General features: G+C 39.8%; 1 protein-coding gene across 1 annotated transcript in view; it reads right to left on the reverse strand.

Moving 5' to 3' along the window:
* Positions 1-242: 242 nt before the first annotated feature.
* Positions 243-21,602, reverse strand: part of rnf213b (ring finger protein 213b) — a 46,484-nt gene continuing 25,124 nt past the window's right edge. Inside the window, exons 36-65 of the mRNA XM_088069743.1 lie at positions 20,920-21,095; positions 20,635-20,838; positions 20,241-20,428; positions 20,034-20,154; positions 19,351-19,451; positions 18,632-18,811; positions 18,396-18,541; positions 17,542-17,641; positions 17,023-17,134; positions 16,360-16,564; positions 15,027-15,217; positions 14,064-14,186; positions 13,472-13,573; positions 13,143-13,385; positions 12,015-12,099; positions 11,457-11,491; positions 11,260-11,363; positions 10,647-10,797; positions 9,298-9,454; positions 9,112-9,206; positions 7,810-8,103; positions 6,863-6,992; positions 6,698-6,781; positions 6,008-6,179; positions 4,990-5,191; positions 4,830-4,907; positions 3,821-4,018; positions 3,230-3,319; positions 2,121-2,299; positions 243-607 (exon numbers count right to left, since the gene is read on the reverse strand). Coding sequence (XP_087925869.1) covers positions 469-607; positions 2,121-2,299; positions 3,230-3,319; positions 3,821-4,018; positions 4,830-4,907; positions 4,990-5,191; positions 6,008-6,179; positions 6,698-6,781; positions 6,863-6,992; positions 7,810-8,103; positions 9,112-9,206; positions 9,298-9,454; positions 10,647-10,797; positions 11,260-11,363; positions 11,457-11,491; positions 12,015-12,099; positions 13,143-13,385; positions 13,472-13,573; positions 14,064-14,186; positions 15,027-15,217; positions 16,360-16,564; positions 17,023-17,134; positions 17,542-17,641; positions 18,396-18,541; positions 18,632-18,811; positions 19,351-19,451; positions 20,034-20,154; positions 20,241-20,428; positions 20,635-20,838; positions 20,920-21,095 — 4,385 coding nt within the window. The 3' untranslated portion in view covers positions 243-468. The remainder of the gene's footprint in view (positions 608-2,120; positions 2,300-3,229; positions 3,320-3,820; positions 4,019-4,829; positions 4,908-4,989; positions 5,192-6,007; positions 6,180-6,697; positions 6,782-6,862; positions 6,993-7,809; positions 8,104-9,111; positions 9,207-9,297; positions 9,455-10,646; positions 10,798-11,259; positions 11,364-11,456; positions 11,492-12,014; positions 12,100-13,142; positions 13,386-13,471; positions 13,574-14,063; positions 14,187-15,026; positions 15,218-16,359; positions 16,565-17,022; positions 17,135-17,541; positions 17,642-18,395; positions 18,542-18,631; positions 18,812-19,350; positions 19,452-20,033; positions 20,155-20,240; positions 20,429-20,634; positions 20,839-20,919; positions 21,096-21,602) is intronic.

The raw sequence follows: 21,602 nt of genomic DNA on the forward strand, positions 1-21,602 counted from the left end.
ATGTCAAATATTAAAAAATATTTTACTTTAATTTTTGGATCTGAATTTGTGGACATTTGTGATATAAAAAAATATATTCACAAATATTTCAACTTGTTTTTTTTTTAGATTAAACTTGCAAAATAAAGAACTTTCACAAAGTGAAGTACTTCAATGCAACGCATTCAGTGGTGTACAACTTTCAATATAAAGTAATATGTGGCTGACAAAAAATAATTTTAAATGAACAGACTTTGGATTCCTTTGGCTTTTACAAAGGTGCCTTTTATGTTTTTTTTTTGTATGACAATTGTTAAAACTCTTCATTGTAAATTAAGTTTTCGTAAAGCAATTAAACAGACATGTTTAATCGGAACGGCCCTTTTTATATGGAATGCATTAATCACAGACATCTAAAGACCAGACATCTCATTATTAATATTTCAATTACCAAACAAAGATCAGACATAAAAGATCAGACATTTTCAGCTATCTTCTTTTAAACTCCACAGCAGCCCTCCACACGTCCGCCCCTTGTCCCACTGTGATGTCCTTCGGTAAAGCGTCCAGCTCTGGCAGAGCTGGAAGGTCTTTCTGCTCCAAATGGACCTCTAAGGTGGACCTGAGGCTGGAGACAGCAGGGAGGGAGGACACAAAGACAAGAGTTAGCATCCATTGTTTTCACCAGCAGCATTCCCATTGACTTCCCCGTCCAGCTGCTGCCTCTATGGGAATGACCCGCGGCTGAGGGGATGCGACTAAAGCTCCCTTCCCCTGACAGATGGGTGCCTGGAGGGGTCACGCTCCGCTCCTGGAAGTCAAAAGGCCCCAAATCCCTGAGGACAGCCCCGGGTGAGACCTCCACACTTCACTCTGATTACAGCTGACTGGGATCAATGGATTCCTTTAGACCGTGGTGCTAATCTCTGAGCTGACAACAGGCACACTTCTGCACCCAGGCCATCACCAAAAACTCCTAAAAACAACTCTCAGGTAAACTAATGCCAGAACTCCATGTTGTTGCTTCAAATGGAAATGTTTCTTACCCCTTCAATCCACTTTTCCCAACCAGTTTACTCTATCATTATTATTATTGTTAATTATTATTATTATTATTATAATCATTCAAGAGTCAAGATGGGCAAATGCTGTATATTAATATATGCGTGTGTATGGTACATTAATAATTAGTATATTATAGACATTATTTTTACCGTTATTTATCATTATTATTATTATTATTATTGCAAACATGTGTAGGTGTGTAAAAAAATTATATATATTTATTCATTTATTTATTTATATATACATATATACAATGTACAGGATAGCTTTACTGTTCATTTTTTTTTAAAAAAAATATTTAAAAACAATATAATATGTTATTATATGCCAAAGTTTATTTGGTGTGTACTTTGAGTTTTTAGTTTGGCCCATGCAGTAACATGAAGGGGCGGGCTTTATGACCTATACTGCAGACAGACAGCAGGGGGCGATACACACTGAAATTCTGCACTTTGGGTGAAACACTTTTTTTCTTTGATAGATCACGTGTGTAACATATGTAACATAAAGGGTGGCGGTAACGTGACTTTATGGATGCCAACCGCCATTAAACCCAAAGAAGAAGACAACAAAGTCACGACTTTCTACAAAACAGAGGGAGAGACGGAGATCTTCTTCACTCTGATACGAGACAAAGAAATTACTGCGTTATTACATCGGCTTTATCGAGTGGCTGCAACAGACATAAACCTGTCAGTGTTTTGGACATCCATCGCCATGGTTACTGTAATGTTATCACAAGAGGAAAGTCGCGTTAGAGAACATTAGAGAGAAGTTGCCTAACATCACTCAGTGGAAATACAGTCATCTCAAAATTGTGTTTTGTCAAAATTTTGAAAATATTGCTAAAGTTTTAGTTAAATCTATAATGGAAACATGGCTGGTGATGCGTGAAGACAAATCTGTTTGCTAATATACAGAGCGGCGATGTGACTTGATATTTGTGCCTTCAACATTTTCTATTTTGGGATTGTTTTTCCATTTGGCTCATTAACCTCCAAAAAAAAACCTCACAAATGGTTGGTTGTTTTCACTATGGGGGGGGTACAAATGGGTTACAAATGGCGTGTGCTTACTCCCAGTGTGGGTAGTAGCGCTGCTCCGTCACGGCGTTGTTGGTCTTCAGCAGCAGGATTTCGTGCAGCTCCAGAGAGAAAATCTCGACATCAGTGACAGCGAGGAAAAGCTTCAGGCCTCTCCTCTGCTCCTCATTCAGCTTCTGCTGGAAGTCGGGCGGCAGCTTCTGAAACGGCTCCTGAAACACGATCACGAATTCATCAACGTGATTCAAAAAAACACGAAAGAACAAATAGTTTGTAAGTGCAGTCAGACAGAATTCCTCAAATGCAGTTTTTTTATTGGGGTCAACCTCTGGGCGCCTGCCGTGTCAGACGGCACACTTTCAAAGGATTACAGCCCAGAAAATTTAACCCTCTGTGGTGTTTGGGGTCAGTCAGAGGCAGCCGGCCGAGGTCACGGGTGCAAATAACGACCCAAAAATAAATAAGGTGGCTTTTCTTTCATAGATTTTGTTTTTTTTTTAAAAGTCTTAAACATGGCTCGGTGTGGCGTAAGATTTATACAGAATTAGTGACTACATTTGGGAAAACAGCTCCTGTTCGGTATTTTACTCTCAACATCTACAAATACAAAAAAAGTACAAAAAAAGTTATTATTTGGAATATTGAGTTTAGCTGCTAGAAAAGCAGTTACAATGCATCATATTTCTATTTTATTTTATGGTATTTTATTTTTCCCTCTTTATTCACTCGTTTATTCACCTTTTATTATATAATTTTCTATTTATAGGATGCTTCTTTTAAGTGTGTTGTATTGTAATTTGAGCTGCTGGACACCCGAATTTCCCTTTCAGGAGTGAATAAAGTATCTTCTTATCCTATTACATGAGTGGCTGCAGCCAGATGCCCCGTCTGTAGAGAACTGGTACGACAACATTTATGAAATTTCTGTAAAGGAAAGAATAAGCTTTTCAATTAGAGCTTCAAGAATTTTTTTAAAATTATTTATTTGGTTTTTTTTTTGTTATATTTTTTGAAAGAGAGGGCTTCTACTTTTTGGGGGGATATTTTTTATTTTAATTGGCCTTTTTTTTCTTTAAAAACTGCTGGTGATTTTTAAATTTTTTAAAAATTGCATTATTTTAAAAAATCATATTGATACTTACTTGCTTTCTGTTCAGCATGAGCTCAGATTTCCACGCAGTCAGGAGCTGCCAGGTGAAAATGCTGTGTTCAAGTCTGCTCTCTCCAAGACCCTGAAACGAAAAGAAAACAGTTTTAATATTTCACAAGCGCAAACCTGTTTTGTTTTTTTTTACAGTTTAGCTCCTGCATTTTCTTTTCTTTTGCAGCCCTTCAATCATTTCAGTTTAGCAAAGTCGTGAAACTTGCCTGACGCGTGTAATCCATCATAAAGTCTGCACTGTTAAATTATTGTTGCATGGTGATTCAGATTGATTTTGGATTATGGATAACATAATTCATGCAAGTTTTAAAATTCTGCAAATAGATTTTATATTTTACAGAAAAGGACAAAAGCCAAAGAAGGTCTGGAAAGATAAATGCTCAAAAACAAAACTTTTGATTTGCATTAAGCACAATGTAAACTCATTTTCTCACTTAAAGTCATTTTTCCCCACATTAGTATCAATAAGCAGTTTATAAACGCTGTAAAGCTGCAGAACGAGGTCAGCATCATCACATTCTTTGCATATCTGTGTTTCTCTGGAAATAGCTGCAGCTCTGCAGGTTTCTACCTTGGCGACGGCGCTGGAAATCTGCGGCTCCATCTGCAGCGAATCAGAGAGGAAGGTCAGAAGTCGACCTCGTGGATCTCCGCCCGTCTTGCCGAGGAAGCGGAGGCCGATCTCCACCACAAACACGGCGTCACACACGTCTGTGTACGAGCGCAGCACCGTCCTCACGGCGCTGCTCAGCGAACCCTTCAGCGGCTCCTGCAGCACAGACGGGGAAACTGTCAGCGGCGGCGAGTGAGAGCTAAGGAATGTGACCTCTAACAAAGTGGCCTCACAAAATCCTACAGGGGAAAACGTTCTCCGGCCGGCATTAGTCATTCCCAGACGAGGACCAGGGGTCAGACACATCATTACCAACACATTTCAAGGACTTTTCCATTTCAGAGACCTTACCTCCTCTGAAACGACCATCGATACTTATTATCGGTTCTTTTTCATTACTATATAACAGCTCTTTAAAACACATATTCACATATTCACACATATTCAGTGATTTTTTTAAGCACTGTGGAGGGAGCTGCATTTTAGTCTTGGTTTTGGGGGGGGGCAGACAGCATTAAATGGCTGTATTCTGTATTTATTTCACCTCCGAGAGAATTTTTTTTTAAACATTTTGGTCGATTTTTTTTTCTTTAAAAATCTTACGGAGATATTAAAAGAAAAGTTATTTGGGGATTTAAAAAGTGGTACTTTTTTTTCTTCAAAAACTTTTGGTAATTTCTAAAGAAAAAAATGTTGGCTTTTTTTTTTTCTTTAAAAGTTTGGTGATTATTTTATTCTTTAAAAAAAAAAAACAAAATGACACCAGAAACTATAAAAACAGAAATCATTGTTGGATCTTCACAACTCCAACAGTCCTTGAACACATCGTTTCATTATACAGGTTTGTGAAACAAAATCCATGACTTTTCAAAAACATTCAGGTTATATTTAGTTTTCCAAAACTTCTTTCCAAGACTGTTGTGGGTTTTGATGACCGTATTTTAGTGAGCTGATGATGAATCTGTACCTGATGAATCTTTCCTCTGACCTCGCTGAGGACTGCAGAGAAATCCTGCAGGTGTCTGTTCAGGTACCTCGAGGTGTCCTGATTAAAGAGAAGAGTGCTGGTTAGCAGAGTGTTTGCTGTCACCTGAAATCTGCACGCAGCTGTATGGTTCAGTTTTTACCGCCTGGATAAGAGGTTTTCCTGCCAGGAAGCGGCGGGCCAGCTGGGTCTGGATGCCCAGCAGGTCGTAGCTGCTGTCGGTCTCGCCGCCTTTCCTCAGGGTGTACTGGCAGTGGGATAAAACCAGCGGGAGCAGCTCCCTCTCTGGGCTGCACAGAGTCAGCTGGGTCTCTGATATCTTCTCTAAAGGAACACTGTACTCGCTGCGGGAATAAAACAGAACGACGTCCGTGACGCCCTTTAGCATGATCCAAATTTTTAATCCCAATAGCACGTTTACAGCCGCGGCCCACATCCTGTGAGTCAGACTACAACGACGCTGTGAGCAGCACCGAAGAGTCAAAGCTGGTGGTGATGTTTCATTAGCCATTAAAATCGAGAAGAAGACTATAATTAAAATCTTGCAATAGATTCTTAAAATGTAAATATTATCATTTAAAAACTTAAAATTAAAACAGAATCATTAAATATAATTTAGGGACTCTTTGTTATTTATGGAAGGGGGGTGGTGGTGCCAAAAGGTCATATGGGGGTACTTTTGGAGACCAAAATGTCAAATTATTTTTTAAGCACTGAGGAGAGACCTATAATTCTTATTTTGGCATTAGATACATACAGTATTAAATGGGTGTATTAATTTTACAGCCAGAAGAATGTCTTTCTTTTAAATAAATGTTTTTTTTGGCCACTTAAAAAAACCTGGCAATTATTTTTTCTTCAAATTTTTTTTTTAAGTTTTGATTTTTTTTTCTTTCTATTTTTTGGGAGATTTTTTAATACTTTTTTTGGTCATTTAAAAAAGGAAATTTTTAGTACTTGCCGATTTCTAAAGAAATTTTAAAAACGCCATTGTTTATCACAGCCTTATTGTACGCTCCCGCGCTTCAGTCAAACTGCAGTTACAGTTTCCATCCATGTCTGTGAAAACGCGAAAAATCTTCACACACTGAAGATCTCTACAATCAGCTCAGTTTACAGATTAGAGTCACTGAATGTCGCCTCCAGCGTTGTTCCCTCACCTGTCCTCTCGCCTGCTCGCTCTCACCAGACTGTTGTGAGTCTCCGACAGGAAGTCGACCAGAGTTCGGAGGCACGAACCTGGTCCGTGTCGGGACGGGGTCAGAAACTCCCCAGAGCTCTCGACTGTCAGCTCCTTCTCACACAAGTTCACATCCACACCCAGCTCTGCTGCTGTATGTACACACACACACACACACACACACACACACACACACACACACACACACACAGAGAGAAACACAGGCAGAGAGAATGAATAAAGTCACACAGCAAAGAAAGCACATCAGTTAACCCTTTGAAACCTGGATCAACATCAGTTTTCTTGTGCTGCATTTCGACGCCACTCACGAGCAATTTAACTTGAGCGGGAATGTGAGCGAATTGGTTTTATTTCTTAAAAACATGGAGGAAGGGCAATGAGCAAATGGATATATATATATATATATATATATATATATATATATATATATATATATATATATATATATATATATATATATATAATTATTCTTTCTATTTTTCTTTTTTTTCAATTTTATAGAAATTTTCGTACTATTTTTTGTGTCATTTCTTGTTAAATTGCTCATTCCATGTTTTTTTTTATTAAATCAAGTGAATTTGCTCAGGTTTCACAGGGTTTAATGATTAAGTTTTCTCTCTCAGTTCTGTCTGATTTCGGCGATGCTTACAGTTGTTTGCGACCTCTGCTCTCAGGCAGTTCCACACCCTGATGAACGTCTCCACTCTCTCGACCAGCGACTTCTTCTGGTATCCTGACGAGGAAAATCAGAAAGGTCAGTTTGTGTTTGTGGGATGTTTGTCTTGTTGTTTGTAGTTAAAAATGAAATGCTTACCGGCTGGTATTCGCTGTAACATCTGTGCTATAGTGTGAGCTGAGTCGGACGTCAGAGGAAACGCCCTCAGCAGGTCCGACTGCAGAGCCGCCAGCTCCGGCAGGTGATGTAACTGCCTCACACAGTGAATCTGAGAGATAAACACACAGCACATGTCAAACGCTCTGATACGTCACTAATGTCAGGACCAAAACTAACATGTTAATAACATGTAGTGATGCTACATGCACTCATATTCACAGAGACCAGACTTTATGTTGGCCTTTAACCAAACGAGTTTTCAAATGATTTCACCGTCGGGGACAAATTTCCAGTGGTGGAATAAAATCATGAGAGCTTTTGCAGAGCCTTGCTCAATCATTTGGTGTGAAGCTGTGATAAAACTCAGCCCGAGCCGTCGTAAATCATTCTTTTTTTTTTTTTTGATGTGCCATTATGATCAGATAAGACAAACCCTTCGAAACCTGAGCATATTTGCTTTAATCAGAAGAAATGGCCCCCAAAATTAGCAAGAAATTAGTTAAAAAAACAAAACAAAACAAAAGTTACAAGAAAACGACCATTTGAAAGTGCCAAAAAAATTTAATATTTTATTATAAGAATGATAAATATAGTTTTTTTTTTGTACTTTTTCCCCCCTATTTTTTTAGATAATATCTAACAATCTCAAGTCATTTTCTTGTCACCTTTCAGTTTTTCTTTTCCCTAATTTTCTGGACATTTCTTGCCAGCTTGCTCTTTATGTTTTTTCTTGTTTTCAAAATAAATCAAACCAATCCAATCAGGTTCCAGAGGTTTGAACACAAAACTGATGTCGATCAAGGTTCTAAAGGGTTAATGTTATTGGGAGCTTTTAGTCTTGGCTCATGCAAATACTTAATTTTTAATGACTTAAACATTATTATTAACAGATGTGGTGCACATCAGCGTGATTTTCCTCCACTGACCTTCCTGAGGAACAGGCTCAGCAGCGTGAAGGAGCTGCGTCCCTGCGCTTCTCGTCCCTGCGCTTCTCGTCCCTGCGCTTCTCGTCCCTGCGCTTCTCCCACCAGCTGAGAGAAGCGCTCCACCGTCATCGTCTCGGGGAGAGTCCAGAAGGACGAGCGATGTGTCGGGCAGTCGGAGGGGAGGGACAGCATGGTGGCAGGATCCTTAAAGAGGAGATTCATTAGGGGACTTCCAGCGAGTCCGTCGTCAGCTGCGATTCTCTCCTGAGCTTCAGACAGTTTCCTCTGCAAATCCTGAAAACAGCAGAAAAAAGGTTTTATCACCATGTAACGCATCTTTTTATGAAAACGTCTCTAATATTGATTTCAGATACAGAATAGCAGGTAACCGCTGCTTTTAACTAGAATAAACACGTAAATTCATTCATTGTTTAGTTAACGTTTGTCCCAAATTTGAAGAAATTCTTTAAAGACGCAAAGTCACAGTGTTCTTTACCTTTATCCCCCCAACTTCTCATCAGTTCATTGTTGAGTCCAAGTGGACGTTTGTGCCACATTTGAGGAAAATTCCTTAAGGCCTTCTTGAGATATTGCATTCACGATAATGTGACGGCTGCAAGGTCACAATGACATTTGAACACCAAAATTTAAACAGTTACTTGTTCAGTTGCATTGGACGTTTGTGCCAAATTTGAAGAATTTCCCTCAAGACATCTTAAGATCATGAGAATATCTCTGAAATTCATGAGAATATCATGGACGCAAGGTCACAGTGATCCTGACCTTTGATGACCGACTTCTCATTCTTGAGTCCATGTGGACATGAGTCCCACATTTGAGGAAAATTCCTCAAGGCCTTCTTGAATTATAACATTCAGGATAATGTGATGGTCTCAAGGTCAAAATGACTTTTGACCACCAACGTTTAATCAATTAAATACAACTTGGGGTTTTTGCCAAATTTGAGGAAATTCCCTCAAGATCTTCTCGTGATACTGCGTTCATAAGAATTAGATGGATGAAAGGTCACAGTGACCTTGAACTTTGACCACCAAAATCTAATCTGTTCATTCTTGAGTCCATGAGAACGTTTGTGCCAAATTCAAAGAAGATCCTCGTAGGTGTTCTTGAGATATTGCGTTAACGAGAATGGGATGGATGGACAAATGGGCAACCCGAAAACATGATACCTCCAGCCTCTGCTATGGCCAGCACAGAGGCAAAACAAGGTTCTATCACCCCGAGACACAAAGAGCAAACAACGTCTTCAAAGCAAAAAATGCACCGCGTTCAAACACTTACTCGAAGTACTGGGCTGATGGCAGACTCACAGACGAGTCTCTCCCACTGCTGCCGTCTCTGTTTGGTGGACAAATCTGCTCCTGCTCCACGGGAACCTGTTACATTCAGCAGAGCTACGTCACGTTTTTTTCTATTTAAAATAAAAAACAACATAGAAGCTTTAAATGTCTGTAAAGTCAGAATCACCTGCAGTAGACTGGTTCAGGATCAAATGAATAGTAACTGCTGTGTTGTCCATGTTCTGATCCAGAGCCTTCCCCAAAACACGCAGGTCTTTTTCAAGATGGTTCCACAGGAAGAGAAAAACATCACGGGGCCGCGGGTGGATCATGTCACTGACTCCCTACAACAACAAAAAACTAGAATTACGCCCTGCGGTTTAAAGCCTCTGCACACTCGTTCCATCCATGTGTGTGGAAACGTGGACGCTTCACACACAGAAGATCTCTACAATCAGCACAGTTTACAGATTAGTGTCACCAGTTCAGTATTCGACCAAATGTCTCCCCGTCTGTTCCTCAGACATGACGCTGAGTAACGGACAGAAAAGAGTTTCTGGAAGAATCTTATGATGTCATAGTCCTATTTGACATTTTTATGAAACTTTGTCACAATTAGCATTTATACTCTCGAGTAATGGCCAAAAATGAGTTTTGTAATCTCACAGTGGACTATGAGCAGTGAATATTGTAATCTATTGAATTTCAGGCAGATTTGAAACAAAAATTGTCCTATTTAATGGCGAGACATCAAAAATGTTATGCCATGCTACGGGAAAACCATAGTCTTGCGTGGACCTTTGATAGCTTTCAATCATGAAGAGGTTACGTGCTGGAGCGGGCAGCAGACATATCCATGCTGGAGTGGATTATGGACACGTCCACGCTGGAGCAGGCTGCTGGACATGTCCGTGCTGGAGCGGGCTGTAGGACATGTCCGCGCTGGAGTGGGCTATTGGATATGTCCGCACTAGAGCAGGCTGTCACACATTTCCACGCTGGAGGGGGCTGTTGGACATGTCCACGCACTGAAGCAGGCTGTCGGACATGTCCGCGCTGTTGGACATGTCTACGCTGGAGCGGGCTGTTGGATATGTCCGTGCTAGAGCGGGCTGTCACACATTTCCGTGCTGGAGGGGGCTGTTGGACATGTTTGCGCTGTTGGACATGTCCATGCTGGAGCAGGCTGTTGGACATGTCTGCGCTGGAGTGGGCTGTCGGACATGTCCGCACGCTGAAACTCCTTCCAGGCCTTTTTGAGGAAAATGTGATGGACGCAGAGTCACAGTGACTTTGAACTTTGACCACCAAAATCTAATCAGTTAGTCATTGAGTCCAAGTTGACATTCGTGCCAAATTTAAAGAACGTCCCTCAAGTTGTTCTTGAGACATCGTGTTCTAGAGAAAAGGAAGGACAACCCAAAAACAGAATGCCTCCGGCCCAAGCTATCACAGGTGCAGAGGCATTAAAGACACATCAAATAATTCAGTATCAGTGATGTTTAAACCGTGATGCAAATTCGGCTGAAGTCTCACCTTGTGGTTTCTGATGGCGCCCTGCAGCATGGCGAGGTGCGTGAGCAGCCGCAGGATGCAGGACTGAGCGGACGTCATCTGTCTCTCAGGAGCTTCAGACCTCTGACGAGCGTCTCCTAATATGTGTCCTGTCCGAGTTTGATCCCTGACACTTTATACACACACAGAGCAGCACAAATTAACCCTTAGGTCCCACTTTAATATCACACACACACTCTTAACACTATGCACACAAAATTCACATCTCAAAATCAAACTTGTGACACACAGAAATGCTTGCTTTTATGCTTTGATGGCTGTGCGATCAAAAATGTCAGTCGGAATGGGTTTCAATGGAGCATTTTTTGCACTTTTTGCACTGAATGTAACTATTTAGTTTCCACGGTGTATTTTATATTTATTGTAGGAGCTGAGCTGGAAATTCATTGATTAAACAATAAAACACAACCTGACCAAAATGTATTCAATATGCATGATCACAGCCAAAATGATCAGAAAATGAAGAATGAAAAGTGTGTAAAATGCAGCAAACAGTCCCTAAAGGGTTAAACTGGACACAAATATTTGCCCTGAAAGTACTTGCATGGTACTATTTGACAGCAGAGTTTTATACCTCTGCCCCGTTTGCGCGGTAAAACCGGGGACTGGGTTGTGATTCACTCCTCCAACTGGAAGTCCACAGTCACGACAGGTAGATGTTTCCACCGGTCTACCACACTGTGAGACGATACGGGAGCATGTCATGTATCACTTATTGAATTTCTTTATTGATGTGGAATTTTTGCCAAGAAACACGGAAAAAGCTCTCACCTGAGTCACAAAGAACGGATGTTTATTGGGGCAAACTGTAAATAACATGAAAGATATTTTAGTATAGAAATCCTTTTTTTCCAACACAGTCTTATACTGACAGTACAAAAACACACATTTACATTATGAAGATCTCAAAAATAAATTAACAGTAAAATAAAGACAATAAAATACATTGCAAGCAACAATTCACATAAAATTGTAGCAGAATAATAAAATGAAGTCTAACGATAAAATAAAAGGGGAAAAAATGAGAGGCAGGACAGCATATTAACTACAACGTGGTCTATTATAACACTAGTGTGATGAAATCAGGGAAATCTTGCAGGCCATTATTCAGTCATAAAGGACGGGAGATTCTTCATGTAGTTGATAAAAGATTGATGTATTTTATGAAATTTAAAAAATCTTATTCTGCAATACAACTGTTCACCTCTGAGAGCCACGGTCCAACAGGCAACTGGAGATCTGACTTCCATCTCATTGCATTTTTTGGCCTCCTGATGTGCTTTTCATTGATTAAAAAATAAGCGAAACCTTAAAATGTTATAAACTTACAGTACAGCTGAGCGTTTTTCTCTCTAGCCAACCACTGTCTGGCTTCACTCAGGTGATCGTCAGGCATCGTCGGCAGAAAGGAGTTCTTGGAGGAAGAGAAAGTAAAGTTAAAGCTCGTGGGCGGTTTAATTTGGCGTCAGTGTGCAAAAACCCCCAAATAAAATTTGTGTTTTTAATGTGGACCGAGAGAAAACTAGACTTCTGCAGCTCCTCTTGTTTCCAGGCTTTAGAAAGTCTAACCCGTGACGGGAGACTTTACGGCTCATTTCAGAGAGCTGTCAATCATGTCAATCACGACTTGTTAACTGTCACATTTGAATCATGTTAGTGCATTTCTCGTTTCTCCTCGTTTTTTTCTGAAACATATTTTAGCATAATGTTTAGCTGTAAAATAAGACAGTTAACCCCGTGAAACCTGAGCAAACTGGCATGATTCCTTTCAAAGACATGGTAGAAGAAAATGATCAATGAATACAAAGAAATGACACAAAAAAGTTCAAGAAATTACTAAAAAGTAAAGCACAGCTGCCTGAAAATTAGTTAAACCAAAAACAAAACAAGAAAAAGAATCAGAAAAGTGAAAAAAACCCACAAACTACGCAAACAAGACTAGGAAAAGGCGCATAAAAATTTTATAACTCTGTAACAAATTTAAAAACATAATAACGCTAATTATAAATAAAGCTTTTTTTCCTAGACATGTTTCCCTAGCTTTTTTAAAAATATCTTTTTTAATCTGTGGATTTCTTATAGTGTGAATCATTTCTTACCAAGTTGCTCATTGCTTGCTTGTTTTCAGAAACGTGTTTCAACATACTGTTTCACTGAATTACGAGACGCTTTGCTACCAGACGGCCAACACTCTTTCAAACAGACGAGTTTGCATTAAGTCACCCAACAGCAGGAGCGTTTATTGGTCCGGTGTGGCGCAGTGCATTCTGGTAGTTGTAGGTTTTCTACCTCATGAGCAAAAGTGTCCTTTTTTCTCTGGTCAAGTAGCAATTTCAAAAGTATTTGCATCTTTGTACTGCAGAGACGGCTCAGTTTTATGATAAAACGATCTTTTTCTGTACGTGGGAGATAACATGAAGCAAAATGTAAACGAGCGCCCGGCAGGAGGAGTCTTACTGTGACGTTCTGCGGCTGGGAGGCGATCCGATGCAGAGGAACCAGCAGAGGATTCCCGCTGAGGATCACAGAGTCCAGATGGACCAGCAGCTCCAGCAGAGTTTGTCTCTCAGCCGAAAGACCTGAGCTGATGTGGAGACCTGAACCCGGTCCGCCGATCTGATTCAGCAGCAGAGCAGCGCAGAACTCCCTGAACTCCTTTGACTGGACTTTACTCAGGAGCTGCAGCAGCGGCTCCGTCTCCTGTAACGTCGCACAGAGCCACGTGTTAAAAATAGAAATTAAAACAGACACATTTTACACCAGACATCATGTATACAGCGAGAGACCTGCGTGGAGGGATGCACGTGTTGGTCAGGTGACTTGTAGCGGCAGGTGACCTGTCTGAACAAGGCGAGAGCCAGCAGGCTGATCTGAGAGCCTCTCAGCTTCTGCAGAGAAAAGAAAAGAATGAAGAAGAATTTTTTTTTTACCTTTTTTTTTTTTTTTTTTACCTTTTATTCCAGGTAACTTTCTTTTTTTGGCTCATTTTCAGGTTATTTTCTTGTTTGTTAGCTTGTTTTTTACTTTGCCTTTTTTCAGCCTTATTTCATTTAATTTCTTAGTCACAAAAGTTACTTCTTGTGACTTTTTGCAAACATGTCAATATTTTGGCCATTTCTTAAGTTCTTCTTCTCATACTATTGGAAGAAATCAACCAGTTTGCTCAGGTTTCAAAGGGTTAATACGGTGCTTAGAAATGCTTAATAAGTTCATTTCTGATCTCTGGTGGTCATTAGGGGACATTACATCATCTACAGATTACACTGAAGCGGGAACATTTTTGTCTTTTCTCATCTGCTGTACCTCTAAACGTTCGTGCACACGGCTCTTAAACTAAAGTTACCATTTTAAGCACTGATCATATTAACTTTTTCTGACCTGTATTTGTGTCATGAATGCGTCAGATTTGTTTTCAAACAGAACTTGATTCACGGCGTCTCTCACAGCTCGATACGTCGCCCCACAGCAGAGAAACTGGTCCACGTTTGTTTGAGTCATCCTCTACGAGAAAAAAAAATGTGTTAGTGTTTGTTTTCTGCAGAAGCATAAAGCAAAAAACAATTTCCCTGTTTTTCTGAATTAATGACATTATTATTGTAGAATTATGAGAAAGGTTTTAATGGGGAAAAAAAAACACAAAAAATTTTACTCATTAAATCCAGGAGCTGAAGAGATGATACCATAAGTGAGGAAACACCAAAGTCAAAAAGGGAAATAAATATAGAAGCAGAAAAATACATTAATAAATAACATGAAACTGTAAATGAGGTAAATTAAAGGATAAAAACAGAAATTAAAATAATGGATAAATATGTTAAAAAGGCTAAAGAGAGTAATAAAACTGTAAAACAGACTGAAATATATAAATGATAAGTCACTAAAAAATAACGTTCAGTTAAAAGCCAAACTAAAAAGGTAGGTTTTGAGTTTGCGTTTAAAAATTGATACATTTTAAAATTAAAATAACAATATTTTAATTTATATCTTGTAAGATAAAGATTATTGGTAATTAAGATAATATATCAGAATAAATCTAAAGAATTCATTAATGTTTAGCTTTATATTGATGTGGAAGCTAAATAATGACTAATATTAAGTTATGGATAAGGGGTGGGATTCAATCGTGATGAGTTGTTTACATTTTTCAGTATAAGTATTTTTTAATGTCTGTCCACTACTTTATGATTGTCTTCTTTTCTCTTGTACAGTTTTTCCACATGCTTGGAATAAACTACTGTTAGTACTACTACTACTAAAAAGTTTGCTCCCTCCTGATGAAAAGAGAGGAAACATCGTTCTCGTTTTAGCACTCGTGCAGCTGTTAGTGTCGGATCTCTTTACCTGAAGTCGCAGGAGATCTGCGGGGAAGACCCACCTCCAGGTCGGGCAGTTCATCAGCGACAGGATGCAGTCGACGCCTGAGAGTCTGTGGAGCGCTCGGAGCAGGTAAACCCGCAGCCAGTCGTTACCACAGTACTCGCACACCGCCCTCACCTGCTGCAGGAACTGAGCCTCGGCGCCTTCAGGCCGGCCTGCAGAAACACAGCAGCCTCTTTCACCAAACCTCAGAACATCTCATCACATTTTAAATCCCACAACTGATGCATGAAGCAATCAGTACGTTTACAGCATCTTAGAAAAAGTCAAATTATTGTGTGAGTCTGACTAAAACTGGACTTTGCGGCGCCCCATATGCGGAGAATAACATCCTCGCTGCGGCCGCCATGTGTTCGAGTTTGGCCTTTCCTGCTTCATGCTTTAGCTCTCCTATTTTCAATAAAGGCAAAAGCCAAAAAAATCTAAAAAAATTGACTTTTAAAATACATGTCAGTCCAACTGAAATCGGACTAAATCAAATTTTTCAAAATCAGACGAAAACTACCAGATAATGCGATAGAAAAAGGAGCTATTCCGTCCCGTAAACACCTCAGTCGGACTTTAACTGCTGGCCTCGCTTTAAGGTTACAGATAGGGACTGTTTGTTATTTATAAGGGGAGAAGAGGTGCAAAACAGGTCAGGCATATAAAAAAATCTGTAAGCACTGAGGAGAGACTTTTGGCATTGTTGAAGGACATACAACTTGAAAAGGTAATATTTAATAATCATTTTAAATAAAAAAAGTCACACTCCAGCCCCCCCTCTCCTCTGATAAATAAAGAACAGTCCCACAACAGCGGCACAGAGGCAAAAATATATTTCAACCAGCTAAAACAATCAGTACCATTTTAAGTGTACACTATATTTAAATAATTTCTCCTCTTTAGCTTCCACAGCAGCTGATGGAGGCAGCAGTAAAACCACAGCCGTAAAATGAGTTTTTCTCGGCAGAGTCTGGTGTTTTTTGACATAACGGCTTCGAATCCCCACTGATAAAATTGAATACTATATGTAGAATTTATTGCTACGTTTGTACTTTTTTTTCTATTTTATTGCTCATACTTTATTGTAATTTCAATACTTTAAAAATCTTTTAAACCAATGTTCAGCATGTTTTCTCAGTGGAGTCTGGCGTTTTTTTGATATAAAATCCTCGTCAGTCTGACAGCAACGTAAAGTACTGAAAATATTCATCAATATAACGTGCACTTGAACTGATACTGATTTTTTTTAGGCGGCTTAAAGCTAAAGCTGAATAAATAATAAAGGTTTATCGCAGCGTTCAGCGTTTCTCACCTTGAGCTGCGGCGCTCTCCAGCAGCCGTGCCGCGGCGCTCAGACAGATCCTCAGTCTGGCGATGTTGAGCAGGAACTCTGCAGGATCTTCACGTCGGTCTGGAGTTTCTTTTTGGGCGATTCTGCTCAGAAATCTGATCTCTGCTGCGCGTTGCTGCTCTCTGCTCTGCTCCACTTCTCTCGCTTCTGAGCACAACAGAGAGTCCTGAGAAATAAAAAAATAACATTCATTAGCTGCATTATACTTTGACTTTACCTCAAAGGACTTCATCAGAATAACGAGGCAAACGAAAATGAATGATTATGGACTTCTTCAAGCTAGAATAATGATTGCTGTTATTAGTATTATTATTATTATTATTATTATTGCTGTTTTAATTCTTCATTTTATTTTCTTTGTCTGTGGGAAAGTGTGACAGTATGAAGGGATATATATTTGTACATTGATGTACATGATTTGATATAAAATATAAAAATATTGTTTAAAAAAAACTGCATTTGATTATGAGCAAATGTTTGTTTTGCAGAGAAACCACAGTGAAAACAGGCAGCAATGAGACATCTTATCTCCGGGAAAAGCAGGACAAGTACAAACCAGCATCACAAAGAAACCAAAATCTGAAGGCAGAGGACAAATGAAGGAGCAAAGTTTGTGTCTTTGACCTGGAAGCTTTTGACAAACAGCAGGTAGAGTTCAGTTCGGTCCTCTCTGAACAGAAGATTCTCCTCCAGATTCTGCAGGTACGTCTGAATGTGACTCTTCACCTGCTCGAAACTGACACACACACACACACACACACACACACACACACACACACACACATACACACAGATTAATTTCACTGTAGTTATGAAACGTGATCTCATAGCTACTCGCAGAATCTAATTTTATTTCTACATGCAGGCTTTATTGTGTCTTTATGTCTTGATGTGAAGCATTTGAGGCGTGTCATTTTTTTATTATTATTATTATTATTTTACACTCTCAATTTTGTGATTTTCATTATGATTGAGTCACTCTGAACCAGGAGCATCTTCCAAAATGTCATTTCTTTCCACCCCAAAAACTGTGATTCTAATCCATTTTTTTCCGGTTTTGTTAAAGTGTTGTCAGTGATTTGAAATGTGCAGACCGTGTGTTTGAGTCGATCCTGCGCTCGTGTTCGCGGATGATTCTCTCACCTGTACTGCAGCAGCAGTTTGGGAAGCACCGACCGAACCACCGGACTGTTATCCACACACTCCAGGAAAGGAGTGAGCTCTCTGGTCCTGTACACGTCGCCTGCATCACACAAGACAGTGAACGCCTCATTATCACAGCAACATGACTTAAAACTCAAATTTCTCTTTGAACACATATTTTTTGACAGTTTCCCCATAAAACTGCCATTTTCATCTCGGCCTCTGCTCACAAGCTCCTGTATTAACGGAGCAGTCTCTATGAAACATTATTAAACTACTGGAATCTAAAACAGGCGACATACAAACACAGCTCGGTCTGAAATTAACGAAATCATTTTATTATAATCACAAGTCTGTGAGCTGCTTTTCAGATGAAAGACAGGAAACTGTTCAGTGAGCAGAGCTGTCCTGTAGAGAAAAACAAGCGCTTTGTTCACGGAGAACTGATGTCTGAGGAGAAATAATTCATTATAGTGAAATTATTTTTTAAATGTGCTGCTAGCTCATATTTCCAGGATTATATATATAAATAAACAAACATGATTAATCACATGACTCGCAATTTAATCTGTTCTAAAGGGTTATTTTTCAAGTTTTAATACTCTATACTTATCAATATGGAATATGTATATACATATATACATGTACATATACATGCACATATATATACAGTATATATACTTTTTTGGAGGTTCTTGCATCCGAAATGTTGAACCTTAGTAGGCGCCAATGCATATATATATAAATATAAATATATACATATATATGTAATACACCCCCATGATGAAATACAGTCAAAAATGTAGCAGAGACCAAGACAGGAAATCGGTTCTTGTTCTTATTCTCTCACTGACCGTTGGCGGAGACGAGTAAAGAAAAGAGCAGCTTCACGACTCCCTCTGCGGGCTCCTGTCCCTCCGACAGACTGAACCTGGACACCACCTCCAGGAAGAAGGAGTTACAGCAGGACCTGATCGCCGCCTGCTGCCGCAGAGACGCCCTGAACCACCAGACGCAAAGTCACTGATCAGACACCCGGACACGCCCGACGTACCAGAAAACAGCAACAGAAACATTTTTCAGAGCTCACTTGATGGACTCAGAAACCGTCGGCCTGAAGTCTTGCGGCAGGTCCGTCCTGCATGTTGGACAGGAGCGTCGGTCCTTCTCAGCGCAGCGCTGGAGACACGGCAGACAGAAGACGTGCTTGCAGGGCAGGACGGACGGCTCTGTGAGCTCCGAGAGACACACCGGGCATGTAATACCAAACCTTTTAAAAACAAAATATCAGGAGAGATCCATTAATGTGGATATTAATGTATAAAAGTGTGAGATAAGAAACAGATTATTTTGTTGTTACTTCTTTTGTACATTACAATAAAAATAAGGCTGACTCGTGTATTAAACTGATAAATCTGTTGTTAAATAACATGTTAAACACGTCTTGTGTGTATTTGAGATTTCTTCTGTTCGGACTCTAATTTAATATAATACAGTTTTGATCGCAGGTGATGTAGAATAATGATGAATTTTGATATAAAGACTTTTTGAAATATGTTATATATTTTCTAATAGAACCTCTGCATCACTGTTTTCTTTCCCTACGGACTTTTTTCTTGGTATTTCCTATGTAATATATTGAATATATTGATATTTTCGATTGCCAGTTGTTTTGGTTAGCGTTGCACCTACATGATGTTTATATATATACTATATAAATATATATATATATATTTCAGCTGACTGTTATCATTCAACACGTTCCCCTTAAATCAAAACAGAGTAGAAAGAGTGAAATCAGATTCTGACCTCAGATCTCTGCTGATGCAGTCGTCATGAAAAGAATTGAGGATCCGGATCAGCTGCTGCAGCGAATCAACGCTCCGCACATCAGGTGACGCCTGCATCAGCTGATAGAGCCAAAAAGATAAAAAACATAAATAAAAGTGAATTTGCAATACTTCCAACCACATATGTGCAGACATCCAAACTCTCATCCGGTTTATGGCATGTAAGTGTGTGTTTGTCCATCCATGTGTGTCTTTCGTTGTATGAATAAATCCCCAGTTATGAGTAAACGATCATTCACACATTATCTTCACGCCAAATTTCAGCCTTTGTGTCAGAACGACCCACAGAGCTGCTGGTTACAGCTAAAACGCTGAAAACATTTCTTTGTTTTTAAAATAAAAAACATTTATAGCATCGCAACAATAAACACAAAATGCACCATGTTACCAACACATCACAAACCATCAACATGCAGAAAACCGACGCCACGAAAACAAAAACAACTACAGAGATAAAGACACTATTACTAAAGAAACAAATCATCATGATAATTATACCTCTAACCGTGGCTTTAATGAACACATTTTCTAAAACATTTCGTGTCTTTGTCACAAACATCTCCCACCAGTATCACCAATTAAAGCTCCCAAAACTTCACTTCTGGTGTTAATAAAAACACTTTCTGAATCCATTTCACTCACTTTCAGGAGAAGGTCGCAGTTTTTCAGAGCCAGTTTTTTCAGTCTCGAGTCGTCATGTTGGACTTTAAAAAGGACGTTCTGGATGAAAGACGCAACAACCAGCATCTGCTGCCACAGTGACCTGAAAGAGCAGATGACGTTAAACTAAACTTTTATTAAACACGGAAAACAGTTTTTTGTTCTGGCTGTACATGTGGTCAGACTGACCTGATGGAGTCCAGATGTTGCAGACAGCTCGGGCTGCACAGAGTTCTGTATTTCTGACCAAACAGTCGATCCAGACACGGCTGCAGAAGCTCCACTCTGCTCACAAACGACTCGCACTCCTGCAGCGACGTCACAGTCAGCAGTTTGGTCTGTTCAACGCAGAAACCCAGAGCTCGAATGTCCTCCACCTGCAACACCGTCACATTTTTTCAGCATTGCAGTCAGCATGTTAAGGATTCTCATAATAATAAATCATCAGACTTATGTAGCACTTCTCAGAGTCATCAAAAACACCTTACACAAGGAGATATGAATACATAAGGAAACAATGAGATATACCATCACATGCCACTTCATATATAAAAACAAATAAATGCAAAAAGTTCATTCTCACCATTTTCTGGGGTTCAGTCTGTGACCCCTGATGAAGGACTTCAGCAGCTAACTGAGGCTGCAGCAGAAATATGTGGCACAGAGTGTCCAGTCTGAGGGAAAAATGTTTGGCGGCAGCCATTATCCACGCAGGAGAGAGCTCAGCGGCGACGCCCACGGACGTCTGGAGCTCGGACACGCAGCTCAGCAGCGCTCTGGTGAACACCTGTAAACGACACGTGTCCGACTGTTACCGGCCGCTCCTAAAATGTGCTTCATCTAAATGTGCGACTAACAAAGTCTTCACCCTGAGCTCGTCCTTTGACTTGATCTTCAGAGAGAGCAGCAGAGAGTCTTGTAGAAATCGGTGGCCAAACTCGGATCTGTCCTCGTCTGAGAGTTTCTGTAGGTGGCCGCCCAGCCCGCTGCTGGTGAAGGTCTTCACAATCTGCAGAATCCTCCTGGTGCCGTCCTCTTTGGTTACTGCGGATCAGACAAAAGAGCCACAAAAAATTAACTTGTTTACTAAGAACTTCTGGATCTAAAATGTAATCACTACATCATTTTATCTCATTCGACGTTTGAGTGAAATTTGGTCTAATTGGCATATGAATTCTTAAGTTATGGCCAAAAACATGATTTGTGAGGTCACAGTGACCTTGAACCTTGACCTTTGACCACCAAATGTAATCAATTCATCACTGAGTCCGAGTTGACGTTTGTGCCAAATTTGAAGAAATTTCTTACGGTGTTTTTTAGATATTGAGTTCACAAGAATAAGACAAATGCAAGGTCACAGTGACCTTGACCTTTGACCACCAAATTTAAATCACTTTATTATGAGTCCAAGTGGACGTTTGTGTCAGATTTGAAAAACACCCCCAAGGTGTTCTGGTCGGTGACACAGTGACCTTATACTTTGACCTAATTATAATCAGTTCATCATTGAGTCCCAAGGGATGTTTGTGCCAAATTTAGAAAAACTTTCTC

The sequence above is a fragment of the Plectropomus leopardus genome, chromosome 19 (assembly GCF_026936395.1).
Source record: "Plectropomus leopardus strain MGB_pleo_1.0 chromosome 19, ASM2693639v1, whole genome shotgun sequence".
In the NCBI taxonomy this organism is placed as follows: Eukaryota; Metazoa; Chordata; class Actinopteri; order Perciformes; family Serranidae; genus Plectropomus; species Plectropomus leopardus.